Source organism: Dicentrarchus labrax, unplaced genomic scaffold, assembly GCF_905237075.1.
Source record: "Dicentrarchus labrax unplaced genomic scaffold, dlabrax2021, whole genome shotgun sequence".
Lineage (NCBI taxonomy): Eukaryota > Metazoa > Chordata > Actinopteri > Moronidae > Dicentrarchus > Dicentrarchus labrax.
Genome location: NW_026136709.1, coordinates 6220428 through 6236403, shown reverse-complemented (window position 1 = coordinate 6236403; position 15976 = coordinate 6220428). Strand labels below are relative to the sequence as shown.

Here is a 15976-nt window from a genome sequence, read left to right as displayed (position 1 = left end):
AAGCCCATTATTGCCCCCCGCCCCCCACTGCATTTTCACTGTATGTCCAAGGAAGGCTCATTAAGTGACTAACATTCATGTGAATAATACCTTAATCCCAATACACCTGCACTACAAAGCCAGGTTACTCATACAGACATTTTATTATGTGCATGTATGTGTAGCCACTGTCATGGCAAAACATTATCCCTCAACTGACTCACTTCATATGCAAATCTTAAGGAGCTGGCTCCCTCTGCAGGCATTACTGAGGTAAATAGAAGAGATAAGTTGCCTTAAGGAAATAAGTGTTGACGTCCTATGTTTTGTTCGGAAATTCCCAAGACAATTACTCAACCATTTTGAGGACACAGTGAGACAGTGATGTAGGAAGTACTCAAATCCTTTACCAGAATTAAAAGCAGCAATGCCACACTGTAAAATAGCCTTGTTACAAGAGCCCCATTGGGTGTTAGGCTGCCATATTCTACTGTATAATATTATATTACTATTACTGATGTATCAATAAGTAAGCACTGCATTTTACCACTGTAGTTGGTTGTGCTGCAGCTCATTTTAACTACTTTATATACTGTAAGGTAGTTTTATCTATAAAAATGCACCATATTTTACTAACTTATCATATGTTTTATATGTACAATCGAATTAGTTACTAGCTGTCATATGTGGAGAACACAGTACAATATTTCCCCCTGAACTATAGTTGGGTAGCAGTGTAAATTAAGGAGAAATGCTCAGGTAAAGTACAGTTACCTCAAATTGTTACTTAAGTGCACTACTTGAGTAAACCTGCAGTGAAATTTAAAAAAAATCAATACTGAATAAAGAGCAATTTGTCAGCATATAGTTTTATACTGACTCATGTATGTTTCAGTCTGCAACAAAAAGCAATTGATTAATGATATCTGTAACAGATGAACTAGTTCATATTTACCTCATGTTTCATATAGATGTAATAGGTTTTGTTATGAAATATATTAGGAGCATCCCTATCAGACATTACCAACTCCTGTAGAAATTTGTTACAGGAGGTAGAAGGCTGCAGAGTGAACAATGGCCTTGCTCATCAAATATGTGTCCCTTTCTGTGTGATTTAGTGTCCCTGTTTGTTTTCCCTGAATGATCATTTTGTTTCATAACTGTATAATCATTTTCTTCTGACATTTACAGAAGTGATGTGGAAAATCCTGAGTGACTGTTACTGTTGTTTGCTACCCTGTGTTATCTGGGAATATTGGCTTACCATTGTTCCGTGGGCCATCCAACGTCTTCCTGTTGTACTCAAGAGGTCTCTGTGCAGGCTGTGGTGTCTGTGTGCTGTTTGTCGCCGTAGCTGGCAGGTTCTGTATTCCCTCCTGCAGGAACCTGACGGGACCTCCTTGAGAAAATCGGACTAGGTTGGTAAAAGGTAAAAGGACCAAGTAAATAAATAAGTAAGATACAGTTCTGAGAGCATTGTCTTGGTTGTGGGCAATCCACGCACTGAAAAAGCTTGTCTTATGGTTGGGAAGACATTGGAGCACTCAAACCCTATTGGAGCACTCAGAAGCATATTCAAGCCATATTGCTGTGAAGCCCCATGCTGCAACTGACACTTCTATAATACACACAAGGCTGGTTATCAAGTGTTACCTGGCATTTGGGGCATACAATATTGCTGCATGCGTTTCAGCGTCTCCCCGTAGTACTGAAGGGTGCTTGATAAAGGCTGTGGTGTTTGTGTGCCGGTCATGGCCACAGACGGCAGGTTCTGTGTCCCTTCAGACAGGAACTTGACAGGACTTGCTTGAAAATACCCAACTGGGTTAGGTGAAAAGTAAGTAAAGTAAAGTAAATAATCATAGATTATGTCTACATTACACAATCTGTGAATGTGGCATCAATAAAGTTTCTACTCTTTTTATATAGTATCCTGTAAAATTATTGATGTAACCTTTTATTAATGGTTAAGATACAACTTACTGAAATACAAATAAAAAGGAGTTTAAAAAATGTCACCATCATCAAACACTGCAAAAAGGTGAGAGATGGGTTGAATGTGCTTGCGAGACATTGAGCAGTGTCTGTCAACCCATTATATACAGTGCTATGTCTTTTAGACTTTATCAGTGTTTGTCATTTATCTCTGTTTTTGGAATATGTTGTCATGATTTTGAGACTGTTCCACTGATTTACATCAAATAATCTAGCAGTATCAAATGGCCTTTGGCTGGTAAGAGATCTGAACTCCTAGCAAACTTAAAACATAGACATTTCCCTCAAAGGTTATCTAAAAACAGAAAAAATAAGGGTAAATATTGGACTGACACTTGTCAGGTGGACAGAAACACAACTCCAATTGGATGATAATGTTGCTCCATGTCTGCTGGATGTGAACAGAGATAACGCCAGGAGTGTGATGGTGCTGTGTATCTCCAAGCTTGTTATAATACCTACCTGTTTTATTATTATTATTGTTAGCATTAGTAGTGGTAGTAGTATTGAGAGTAGAGATTGTTGCAGCTGTGGTAACGGCAACACTGTTAGTAGTGGGAGAGGCAGTAGACTGTTTGTAAATGTTCAGACATGCTTACCATGCTGGTTGTGGCTGGTTTGCAGGTAAACAGGTGTATGAATGTAGGGCGCAGGTGCACGTGGCTGATATTTCCCTTCTGACATCACTTGGTTCATTCTGACAGGCACTGATTGGGGCTGCTGATCAGGGTGTTCACTCTGGTTTCTCCTTAGGGATTAGGGAGGGTTAGAGTTAGGGTTCTCATGTGTTCCTAAACTGTGGACAAAAAAGGCAGTGTTAGGCTTCATTCAGACTGCATGCCTTTCGTGCACTTTGTTCACACTGTCCTGGAAAAGTCAGATCTGTGTCACATTAGAGGAAACAAAATCAGACTGGATCACTTTGGCCTGCAGTCTAAACATGGCCTTAGATACAGTAAAGATAATTAACTGTTAAGTGAGAGTTGCTCCTGAGCTGCCATTATCTGCTTTGCCACCTCTTAAGCCTCCCCTTGTCAGCATCTTAAAGAGGTTTATCCTTTTATTATTTTACTAGTCAAATCATAGCTTAACCATTTCAATTAAAAATTCAACCAATCATTCAGACTTGATGACTCAACCAGTTCCCGGAGGCAGTGAAGCACTTCCCTGTTACCAAACTCCTCCTGTTACCGTACTCCTGCTTCACATTACTGAGTAAAGGAGGGGTGGGGAGGTAGTGGCTCCCTCTGCTGGTTCAGTCAAGTAACTAAGTTAGCTAATGAGGGTATTTCTCTCTTGTTTCTTTGTAGGTTAAGTTTGAGAAGTAACGTTAGTTTCACAAAACTAGTTAGCTATTAAATGTCATTAATGCCCTAACCTGTCCAAATATAGCTGTTAAATAATAATAATAATAATAATAATAGTAATAAATAAATCATACCAGTGGGTGATTTCAGTCAAGCTATCTAAAAGTGATATTTTAGCCCACTGTCCATCTTTAAGTTCTTCAAAACGAGTAAGTTAGCTACCGTTACCTAGCATTAGCATTTAATAACTCGTTAGCTGGAAGTTAACTTATTCCTACCGTCAGTTCATTCATTCATTAATGAATCATGCTGTACCTGGTGTGTGGCTGTTTGTCTGATGAGCTTGAACAATACAAAAAAATATTAAGCTTCAAGTAAATTTCTATTAGTTGTGTTTGTAACTTACTTGGCGTTATTTAAAATATTAGCTAATTCCAGAGAACGTTAGGCAGTAATTGTTTAGACGATTCTGATTGGTTGATTCTTCTTCTATTCGAACGTAACACGCGTATTCTTTTTAAGGTTCCGTGGGTTTAAAAAACGTAATTACACGCACACAATTATTTGTAAACGACTTTCAATTGTTTGTTGATATTTCTCTTCCACGTCTGTCATGTTAGTGTGGATTTATAGTGAGGAAGGTATGTAAATAACAAAATTATAGGACAGTGAAAACTTAAACAGCTGATTGTTTAATGAAGTGTGTAACTGACAGTGAGACAAAAGAACAGAGACGAACTACATTTACACCTACAGAGTGTCTGTGGTTATATTTTTAATACTCAATTCCTAAGAGGTTTCCGTAGTTTTAGGCGATACCATGGATATATGGGTGAGCTCATGACTTTGATCCGTGTGAGTCTGATTTTAATCTCATCAGTGTGCATGGACATAGAACACATTATTTTAAAAACACAAAAACATTTTAAAGTCATTTTACCATGGTACCAAGCAAAAAAGCTTTACAACCAATTTACGTGTGTTCATAACACACCCCCATCTAATACAATGGTATAATCCATGAGGTAGGGAAGACCTGTAAGTGAGACAAATCAAGCCTGTGACAGCGGAGAAACTTGAGTTTTATAGCAAATAAATACTGAACAGAGGTACGTACCATACAGTCCACGCCTAACCTCAGTAACCTTTGCTGTTCAACAATAGCAACATGTTTTGCCGAGCTGTCAGTACAAATGTGGGGGAATTGCATAGATGACCATTTGCTAGCGGTAGCTGAGCTATCGTTAGCTGCTAGCTGCTAGCTGCTAGCTGGTGCCTCAGAACTGTTGGGACTTGAGCAGGAAGAAGTAGCATACTAGCTAGAAGCTAGCTAGCGTTTTTTAGCTAGCCATCCTATTTTGGGATTGGCATTCCGCTAGCTAGTAACCTTAACTCAGCTGCTTTTATCATGACTGTGAGAAGGCTGTTTGTTTAGTAACGTGAATACTTCCCTTCGGAAGACGAATATCGACGTGTGTGAATCTGTTAGCGAGAAAAACTGTATATGATGATGTTGCAATGTTTTCTCTGACGTGAAATCAACTGGTATGAATGACGAGAAACAACACAGGGCCTAGTTTCTCTTACTTGCAGGTAATCTGTGTTTCTTCTGGCACAGATATAGAAATGTATGTATTATTATATGCAGGAGTTTCACCTGGTGAATTGCACAGCTACAGCAGTAATAACACCCGATATGTGTTCGCTGTTGATCAACGTTAGTGTTAGCTCCACGAACTTGAGCACAGTGTTTATCTCATCTGTTGCTACCATAATAATGTGAGCAGCTGTTTTGAAGCAGGCTATTTATCATTCTGTTGATGCACATGTTGACTCTGACCTATATCTTGACATCTGTGTAGGTAGTTACTCTTCATTAATGCTATTTTTTTTTAAATGATTAATGTTGTTTTCAAAATTATAAAAAAAAACAACAAAGTTTGGCATAATTTTGTAACTACTATATATTCAGTGTCACACACTTCTTAAAAACATTTTCATCGTTATGTTTACTGTGTCACCTTCCAAAGGATAATTGTGTCTTTCCTTTGTGTTACTATTGCCACTTAGGCCTGTTCACTACTAAAATGTAATCCATTATCCTAGGGGATACTATGATTGTTGTAACATCCCAAAACTACTGATAACACATAATGAAAGTAAAACTGAGAGCCAACCAACGTCTCTGTTCATGTGATTCATTAACTCACTTCTGTGTTCATGTGTTTCTTTTTTCTATCAGACTGAAAGAGAAATTGTACAATGTCCTTAAAGCCGCGGGTGGTGGATTTTGACGAAACATGGAACAAACTACTGACGACAATCAAGGCTGTTGTGATGCTCGACTATGTGGAGAGAGCCACGTGGAATGATCGGTTCTCGTATCCTATTACAACTTGCTCCATATGGACATTTTAATTACACCACAAGGTTTTTGCAAAGTTTCATAGCAAAGTGTATGGACAGGGAGTCACACAAGCAGCTCAGTACAGTCAACCAGTTGCCGGCTTGCATAGAACTTTATGTATTTTAAACACCAAATATGGCTAATTCAGATAGGCACTGATAGTTTTCATAGTTCGTTTACCCATTAGTTTTTAAATAGTTGTAATATTTATTATGTTAAATGTCAGTGTAAAATGAAGAACTGCTTGTTGAGACAGAGGCAAAGCATTTATACATTTATAAATCTATAAATATCTTTGTAAGGACTCACTAACTCACATTGCAAATGCTGTATCTAGTATTACATACATATTACATCTTCATTAACTGTATACTTACATCAGTACATCATGAAGTTGTGTTTGTCCTCATTATTTATCCTCAATTCTGACACCAGTGACATTTATGCCTTGTGCGTTGCATACCCAGAGCCTTTGGGTGAAAGATTATACACAGAGACCAAGGTGTTCCTTGAGAATCATGTCCGGCAGTTGTACAAGGTAAGCACTCACAAAAGCCGCTGGCAGAGAAAAATGTATAGAGTGCATTTTATGCATGTTATTCCTGCATTATGCTTCTTTCCTTGACCCCTGTCATGCTTGTGTGTGTATTTTAGAAAGTCCTGGAATCAGAGGAGAAGGTTTTAGTGATGTACCACAGATACTGGGATGAGTACAGCAAAGGAGCCGACTACATGGACTGCTTGTACAGGTAACATTGCTGCCTTTTATGTCCTTGATGCACTTGATATACTGATATAGTGTATATGATATCAGCGAGTCGCTATGCTGAGTCACCATTTAGTGCTGTATTAGTTCACTTCCACTTGTATTTTTTTCCTAAACAAAAGACTACATTTAGAAAAATAAAGCAAAACTTTTTTTCGTACTTTTTTTTGGTTGTCTGTCTTCATCAGCGCCTGTTCTCTAAAGTTGGCTTTGTGCATCAGGGTCCTTAGATGCAGAGTGTACTAATTCTATCACAACAACAATATTCCAACCTCCATTTTTTTTTCTTGCACACTTAAAATATTACCTTGAAAAGGATAGTGTGAAGTGCCAGCGGGCATTTGGTGTGTCCTGATTCATTCTAAATCAATACTCCCTTGGAGAGCTTTCTGATCTATTTTTATGTGTACTTCCCACCAGACTGTCTGTGCATACATATGCCTTTGTAATTTATTATGTCAGCGTGAGTGAGCAGGAGAGAAAGGGAGGCTCTTGGCTTTAGTGGTGACATAGTAGTGTTCAGTTCTTAATATAGAAGAGAGTCTCTTGTTATCCTCAACTGATGTCTGTGTGAGTATACGTGTGTGTGTGTGTGTGTGTGTGTGTGTGTGTGTGTGTGTGTGTGTGTGTGTGTGTGTGTGTGTGTGTGTGTGTTTGCAACCTGTCAAAGATAAATCGTCGTATAGTGGAGGTTGGACTGAAGAACCAACTGAATCAAAGCATCATGGTCAGTGGCAGTAGTAGCCGTTACTTTAGCAGTCCTTTTAACACTTGATGATGTTTTATGCTTGTCAAAGCTCGACTGTATGAGAGAAATCGGGCTGAGTGTGATTGCTATACTGCTGATAGAGGCAGAAGGCACAGCTGTGAAAACTACACATCATTTAAGGGAATCAGCCAGCATAGATTCGCTTGATGGCAGCCATCAAACTGTGAGTGTCAGTCTGTCTGGTCGCTGTCCCGCTGATAATCTACTCCTTGCTTCCTTTGAGAAATGTTGAAACGGACCAGAGATGCGTTGAAACACACTTTCAGAGTACGCATTTCAACATCAAGAGTATCTGTCATCTGAATTAGTGACAGCAATATAAAAATAACCTTCTGCATGTTAATACTGGTATATTTTGGTGCAGTATAAAACTTGCAGTGAGATGGAAACTCTGCTTTCTATTAAAGCTGCATTAACTAAGTTCTATTAGCTGCCATGATTGTTTACAGTGTTTACCAGCCAACAAGATTACTTTGTCTGCTGTGTGGTGCTGGTCTGGTAATGTACAGTGGGATTGTTAAAGCTTTTTGCCAGAAAGTGCCACCTTTAGAGGGTTAATGAGAGCAGTGAGGCACAGCCATACAGTAAATGTGTGGGCTGTAAAACTAAAACAGTGTGCAGAGCTATAGACTTAGGTGACATAATTCTCAATGATTTTATTGCTTTGATCAACACCTTTTCACATAACACTAAGTAATTTGTAATCTGTGTTGGAAGATATCAATCACATGTGTTTGACCAGTTAATGGTGGTAATGTTGGGTCTAAGAACATGAATGTATCAGTTCCACAGTTTGTGCATACCTATTGGGTAACCACTCTGTGTCACTAGAACCATGAAGTTGGCTGAAAGGAATACTACATCCATAAAGTTTTGTTGGTATATTGATTTCATCCCATTGCTGCAATGTCTGATGAGGAGTTGAGAATAGAGCTCCTCAAAATAGTAGCCATTTATCAACTGTTAAAAAAAAAAAAAAAATCTAAATATACTATGCTTAGCATCTTGTAAACATACTGTATGTTGAATTTTCACTATGATATTCATAAAAATGCCAAAAATCCTGGACATTCCTGGCTTTCATTGGTTAACCTGACACTCAATAGCCACAGAGTGAGTGAGTGACCTTCAGGGTAACCAAAGAATGACCGTCTCACATAGTCTCCATGAGGCTGGGAACCGTGGTATAAGTGTTTCTGGATACGCACACTCTTTAGATATTAGATGACATCTCCTCAAACTCTTGATGCAGTTAATGTTTGTCATCTCAACCTTTCAGGTATCTCAACACTCAGTTCATCAAGAAGAACAAACTAACGGAAGCAGACCTACAGTACGGCTACGGGGGAGTGGACATGAATGAGCCGCTCATGGAGATTGGAGAGGTATTGACACAAAATTGACACTTCCACGCTTGTTATTATCTAAAAGTGAGTAGAGCGGTAGGATACAACATCTGGGATGCAGTACCCAGGTCAAGATTTCACCATACTCCACTTGCATATTTTTCCAACATTTGGCTGGTTAATGGAGCTAATTTTGTTCCCTGTAGGATCTGTTTACACTGTTGTGATATACTGTTTCTTCATTTGTTGTTGCAGTTGGCGCTAGATATGTGGAGGAAGCTAATGATCGAGCCTCTCCAGGCTGTCCTGATCCGGATGTTGCTGAATGAAATCAAAAAGTATGTTTTTCACACAGGCTGACCCTCAACAGATCCTTTTCTGAAATCCACCTTTTGTCATCATTTCTTTTCTGCAGTTGTAGAGATGAGAGGAAGAGTGCATTAAGTCCTGGTATTCTAATTGTACACTTTTTGCTCAGCTGTACAAAAATAAAAATCCAACCTAACACGACCCTCCTTGTGTCTTACAGTGATCGTTGTGGCGAGAACCCCAACCAGAAGGTTATCCACGGGGTCATCAACTCCTTTGTTCATGTTGAACAGTACAAGAAGAAGTTTCCACTAAAGGTGAGACCACAAATAATAACCCAGGGGATTACAAGTTACTTGTATTGTGTTTTTATATCTTAATTCTCAGGCCATAGTTATTGTTGGTAACGTGAACAAGAGGTCAAAATATAACAGGCAGTGTTTTTGTCATTGTTTTGCGTTATCCAAAAAATTTACAATAGACAGTCATAAAGTTCTGTATATGTACATTTATACTAAATCCTATTTGGGCCACATCCTCTTCATGTGTCGCAGTTTTATCAGGAAATCTTCGAAGGGCCATTTCTGACAAAAACGGGAGAGTATTACAAACAGGAAGCCTCCAATCTACTGCAAGAATCCAACTGCTCACAGTATATGGAGAAGGTAAGATAGATAATCCAAGTATGTGTGTATGTTCAAGCTGCCATGTGAGCAGCAGCTATAACTCTGTTGTACGCTTGTTTTTTTAGTTGTTTGTGTTCCACAAACCCCAAAAATGTAGCTCAGCTGCTTTGCTTGGAGTTGGAGTTGAGTTTGTGATAACTAACACTGTACAACTTCCTTGCGGTGTGTGTGTATGTGTCACATCACAGCATCCATCAGATCAGAGTACATGCAGGGCCTGTGTGTGTGTGTGTGTGTGTGTGTGTGTGTGTGTGTGTGTGTGTGTGTGTGTGTGTGTGTGTGTGTGTGTGTGTGTGTGTGTGTGTGTGAGAAAAAACACTGTCAGGTCATGTCAGTCCGGTGACATAAGAGTTTTAATCTGAGTATTAGCTCTACCATTAACCTACCAAGGCTGGGATCATAGACCCTGGGGCAACTTCAGCTGCCTCTCTCTCTCTCTCTCTCTCTCTCTCTCGTTCATTCACTCCAGCAATAATCAGATTTCTGTGATGGATTTATCCCTCCAGCCCGTAAACAGGATCATCATTAAAGCTTTACAAGGCATCAGGGCAGTGTGATATACTTGCACACGAGAAGCAACAAACACTGTAGTACAGTACAGTACAGTCACAGTGACTTATCTGACCCAGTTTATAGCTGGGGAGGCAGCTTTTTACTCTTTCTTCCTTATCCTTATTCCTTATTATTAACATTATTAACAATAATTAGCTTTTGGATCCTGCAGACACAGATTTGTTGGCTTTCTGTTGTATTCGACATCCTGAATGAAACCAAACCAACAATCTGCCCCTCTCTTTCCATCTTTCTTTTCCTCCAGGTTTTGGGGCGGTTGAAAGATGAAGAGATGAGATGTCGGAAGTACCTGCACCCCAGCTCCTATGCCAAAGTTATCCATGAATGCCAGCAGAGAATGGTAGCCGATCACCTGCAGTTCCTGCACGGGGAGTGCCAGAGCATTATTCGGCAGGAGAAGAGAGACGGTCAGTCCGCTGCGGCCCTTTTTGTCCTAACGCACTATAGACAGTATTGTACACACTGAGTTGTGGCCCTGGATTCAAACCGTGTCTCCTGTTATGTTGTTTTGTCCAGACATGGCCAACATGTACACCCTGTTGCGGGCCGTAGCCAACGGGCTGCCCCACATGATCCAGGAGCTGCAGGTTCATATCCACAACGAGGGCATCCGAGGCACCAGTAACCTCTCTCAGGAAAACGTTAGTACTGCAGCACTGTGTGTGCACATACATGCCTGTGCTTGTACCTACAGTACAGTGGATTTTCAAGCTGCTTTTCCTTTTTTGGAAAATAGCTTTGGAAGGGCTTTGAACAGGCATCTCCACGATCTTGTTTGTCCTTGGTAGCATGTAAGGACTGGAAAGATAATAACGGTTACATCTCCATTTATTTTGCTTTCATCACAGCTTGTTGCACTGCAGAAGCTTGAAGGCAGCTTTATTTGATGTTTTTAAGTTAAACTGGCTTTATTTTTTATTTGTTAATTGTTTTTATTGGCATATATGGATAATTACAGTCTCTTTACGTAGAGGTTGTAGCCTCCTTACTGTATGGCCCCCATTGCTTTAAAATAGACAGGGACTGATTATTTCTACTGTTGTAAAAATGCCATTGTCTTTTGATCCAACTTTGTCTCTCCTGGCTTCTCTAGATGCCAACCCTGTTTGTGGAGTCAGTGCTGGAGGTTCACAGTAAATTTGTTCAGCTCATAAACACAGTTCTAAATGGAGATCAGCACTTCATGAGTGCACTCGATAAGGTATGAAACCCCAGACTCTGGGCAGCTGATAAACGAACATTCACATAACTCGTCACTTTTTCCTGTTATAAAGCTACAGTTACAAATGTGTTTTCACCATGTGTTCATTTGATATCTCTTTCTCAGGCTTTGACGTCTGTGGTGAACTTCAGGGAGCCCAAGTCCATCTGTAAAGCCCCTGAACTGGTGGGTGCACACACACAAACACACATACACACACACATCATTGTACATACACAGTGTCTTGACCGGGTCATGTCCCTCCTGGTGTGTCTGTCCAGCTGGCGAAATACTGTGACAATCTGCTGAAAAAGTCTGCAAAGGGAATGACGGAGAACGAGGTGGAAGACAAGCTGACCAGCTTCATCACAGTGTTCAAGTACATCGACGACAAGGACATCTTTCAAAAGGTGACCAGAATTCTTCTTATGCTGGAATATAACAAAAACTTTTCCTCAAATATCTTGTCACATACTAATGTACAAACCTTGTCTTGGAGTGAAGTTTTCAGCCTAAAATAGTTTTCTGTTTAAACAGGATCTCTGTTTAAGTCTTGTTTTCTTCCACAGTTTTATGCCAGAATGCTAGCAAAGCGGTTAATACATGGTTTATCATTGTCAATGGACTCAGAAGAAGCCATGATCAACAAACTAAAGGTAAATCAAACTCTGAACGTCATTAACTAAAACCACATTTTATGGTACGGATCAACAAGCTCTTTTTTCAGGTTTCCATTATGGATGTGCCTCAAATAAAAAGCACTCCGAGTTTAAGTTAGGCGTGGAACCAGCCCACAGAGCATGTGATTCTTTTGAAAGTCCTGTGGGACACACTCATTAAGTCTCCCACAGTTCTCTCTTTTGCTTACTTTTTCCTTCTGTATTACCTCTCTGTTCCAACACACTCTGTCCTCCCCCTTTCTTCTACAGCAAGCTTGTGGCTACGAGTTCACGAGCAAACTCCACCGAATGTACACAGACATGAGCGTGAGTGCCGACCTCAACAACAAGTTCAACAATTTCATCAAGACGCAGGAGACAGTGGTGGACCTGGGCATCAGCTTCCAGATCTACGTATTACAGGTGAGGAGGACTCCGATGCAGCTGAAACCCCTCACTCACACCAGCAACCGTAGGATTAAAGACAGGGCCTTGCTTGTCGGCCCCTCTACCTCTGGATTTAAAAATCTAAGAATATTACGAGCAGTGGTCAGCTTGACCAAGCACAGTTTTTGTTTCCACGTTGTCAGTACGAATGTCTAATGTTGTGGTATGTGCCATGTGGTTTCAGGCTGGAGCCTGGCCCCTCACGCACGTCCCCTCCTCCACATTCGCCATCCCTCAAGAACTAGAGAAGAGCGTGCAGATGGTGAGTTGACTTTTGAGGGGCAAAGCTGAATTGTTACTTGTTGAGGTTCATGATCAAGATCAAAGGAGATCATTGCGAAATAAACTCTGTTTTCACCTCCTTTTACAGTTTGAGTTGTTCTATAATCAGCACTTCAGTGGGCGGAAGTTGACCTGGCTGCACTATCTCTGCACAGGTAGCGCAAACACACTTGTACACTATTTAAAGCTGCATTATGTAAGATGTGAATGTATAAATGCATCGGTTTTAGCCAATATTTGAAACATTGACTGTACAGTATCAAACCCAGGTTTATTCATGGAGTAAAATGACTATAATGTTATGAAGGGTATCCTCAAAAGACAGGGTAAATGGTAAGCTAGTTGGTTTAATGTTTTGTACCGCCGTTCATCTGTGTCTACTCGTCTCAAACAGGTGAGGTGAAGATGAACTACCTGTCCAAGCCCTACGTTGCCATGGTGACCACCTACCAGATGGCAGTGCTCCTGGCCTTCAACAACAGCCAGACGGTGACCTACAAGGAGCTGCAGGACGGCACCCAGATGAACGAGAAGGAGCTACAGAAGACCATCAAGTCCCTGCTGGACGTCAAGATGCTCAACCACGACTCGCAAAAGGTCCGAGCTTTCATGTGCAACAAGTGGAGTTTGAAGTAAATCCCACAGCTGAGCCTGACAGCATGTGGTTTTGTAATGTGTGTTGATCAGGACGTTTATGTTTTTTTGTATCAGATGTTGTCAAGTCCTTAGCGACTTCTGTTTATGTTCCAAACAACTAAGTGACATATGCCGTTCTTCTTCCGCTCTGCTCACAGGAGGAGATTGAAACCGAGTCCACGTTTTCACTAAATATGAGTTTCACCAGTAAAAGGACAAAGTTCAAGATCACAACGTCAATGCAGAAAGACACACCACAGGTCAGACAAATGGTTATCCATCCTTCTCAAGCCTCGCTGTTACCCTGTTGTTTGGCAGCTCTGTTGAAGTCTAAACACTTGTTGCACATCTGTCTCATCATCAGGAGATGGAGCAGACGAGGAGCGCCGTAGACGAGGACCGCAAAATGTATTTACAAGCTGCTATAGTGAGAATCATGAAGGCCCGCAAGGTGCTCCGACACAACGCCCTCATCCAGGAGGTGGGTGGAAGTCAATTTTAAAATATCTTAAATATGATTTTCACAGATCTAAGAAATGTGTGTGATTACTTGTGGGGCTGTAACGGTTCTGAAACCGAGACTGAAATCGCGACACAAAAGTCCACGGTCTCGTGTCGCGGATCCGAGAGACAGAACTGCGACACACTCGCTCCCTGGACTGTTGAGCTCTTGTTAAGACAGTGTAACTGCGGCGGTGGCGGCGGCCCGTGGGGTGGTAGCGGTGTACGCCTATATTGTATTTGTATTGACAGTAGGTTATTCTAGGTCACCTTCCACCTTATTTTAGTGTTTATTTACTACTTTAATCTGCTCCCTTTCTCTTCTCCCCAAACTCACACTCAGCACACACACCTAGCCGGGACCTCTGGTCACTCAAGGCAAACACGGCCGCTTGCTCCGCCTCTTTCTGTGTCTCTCTCCCTGTGTGTGTCTCTAATGACTTTCTCCATCAGCAGTACGTTTCATAAACTCACCCGTCAAGTGCGCCACATGTGGGTCCAAACCGAAACTAACGTTAGTGAGTGACATCTGCAGTGGTGCGTTCACTGACGCTCCGTAATGTAAGATTTCTGCCGTGTCCGCTTAATGTAATGTCAGATAACAAATAAAACGGGGAAAACCGCAGTATGAACCGAACCGTGGCTCAAAAATCGAGGTCTGAACCAAACCGTGGATTTGGTGAATCGTTACACCTCAATTACTTGTATAAAGTTGCAGTTATCAGTCTCACTTTTAAATGTGTCTTGCCAGTAATGACTTCAAATAGGCCTTAAATTGCATTATGAATGGTCTTTAAAAAGGTCTGAAAAAGTCATAAATTCAACCTGTTGAAAACATCTGAAACTCTGTAAATAGACATATACATTTATATACACATTTGTGCCCCTAGATGTATCCTTGCATATCACATATACTTACAGTACGTACACATGCACAACATCATTTGTGAAAATGAAATAGTATGAATTGATTTAGGAAATATCTGGTTAAAGAATATGTAAACACACCCTGCCAAAGCATTCAGTGCTAACTTTTAGCACTTGAAGATACAGATGTGTCAGTTAAGACTCAAGAAGTATTGAGGGTCATAACCCAGCTCTATGGGTGGCCACAGTCAGCCAACAGTATTTTTCACTCATTAGTGATCATATTATTGTCATTACATTTATTTATCTAAACAGGTTGTTCTTCTAGATCCAAATATGCTGTGTGGCAGCATTCTTGCATCCTTATTCGTAACACTGGATTAATCACTGTTTTTCTAATGTCTCTGTGTGCAGGTCATCAATCAGTCCAAAGCCAGGTTCAACCCAAGTATCAGCATGATCAAGAAGTGCATCGAGGTGCTCATCGACAAGCAGTACATCGAGCGAAGCCAGACCTCGGCAGACGAGTACAGCTACGTTGCATAGGCAGAGCCCGGGAGCGCTTGCACACAAACTCTCGCCTGTGTGACTGACCGGCAGGTTTAAAACGTGAAATAAATAACAAAACAGACTCATTCATACATTTAGGTTTTGGACTGTCGCTGTCCGCTGTGATTCTACGCGGTGACTAAAAGCAGGACTGGTGCCTCCATCTTTGAAAACAAGAAAGGTCATCGCGTCACGTCAGACAGCCAGCTAATACCACCACCTTCCCACCCAACCCCCACCCACCTTCTGATTTTAAGCTGTTTACAACATCACCAGTGCCACGCACCTGTGCGTCAAACGACAAAAAGAAAATGCCTATAGCTGTTCGAGAGGAAAGAGCCGACAAACATATTAGTCGACCGAAACATAAAGGAAAAAAAGAAAACCGAAAGAGGAAAGAGGTAGTTGTTGTAACATCAATGACACATTGGTGGCTACACGTTAAAAAACATGCTTTCTTTTCTCACGTTTGCAGTTGTTGTGTGTTTATTTTTCTTTCTTTGTTAAATGTACTGAAGTTAGGAAAAAATATTGTAATAAAACTGGTATACTGACTATTGTATCTACTTTCAAATGTAAAGAAAAAATGAGGTGACAAACATGACCCTGCTGCTTGTCAAATAAATAAATAAAAACACTGAAAGGTTTTATGTAAACATTTGTCAATGCGTATCCATATGTCAGTCATTTCGGGTGC

At 40.7% G+C, this 15976-nt stretch overlaps 1 protein-coding gene across 1 annotated transcript; it reads left to right on the top strand.

Annotated features, from left to right (window-relative positions):
* Nucleotides 1-4278: 4278 nt before the first annotated feature.
* cul2 (cullin 2) lies at nt 4279-15935 on the top strand. The gene is made up of 21 exons (XM_051410918.1): nt 4279-4390; nt 5524-5662; nt 6124-6226; nt 6343-6437; nt 8503-8608; nt 8825-8907; nt 9099-9195; nt 9433-9543; nt 10382-10544; nt 10654-10778; nt 11231-11338; nt 11465-11524; nt 11620-11748; nt 11908-11994; nt 12268-12420; nt 12629-12706; nt 12815-12881; nt 13121-13323; nt 13521-13622; nt 13727-13843; nt 15145-15935. Exons 2-21 carry the CDS (start codon nt 5544-5546, stop codon nt 15274-15276), a joined length of 2238 nt encoding a protein of 745 aa, XP_051266878.1. The 5' UTR covers nt 4279-4390; nt 5524-5543; the 3' UTR covers nt 15277-15935.
* Nucleotides 15936-15976: the final 41 nt, after the last annotated feature.

Coding starts and splice junctions, on each gene's coding strand:
- cul2 (XM_051410918.1), top strand. CDS start 5,544: ATGTCCTTAAAGCCGCGGGTGGTGGATTTTGACGAAACATGGAACAAA. Junction 12,421..12,628: donor TCCAGATCTACGTATTACAG/GTGAGGAGGACT, acceptor ATGTGGTTTCAG/GCTGGAGCCTGGCCCCTCAC. Junction 12,882..13,120: donor GCTGCACTATCTCTGCACAG/GTAGCGCAAACA, acceptor CGTCTCAAACAG/GTGAGGTGAAGATGAACTAC.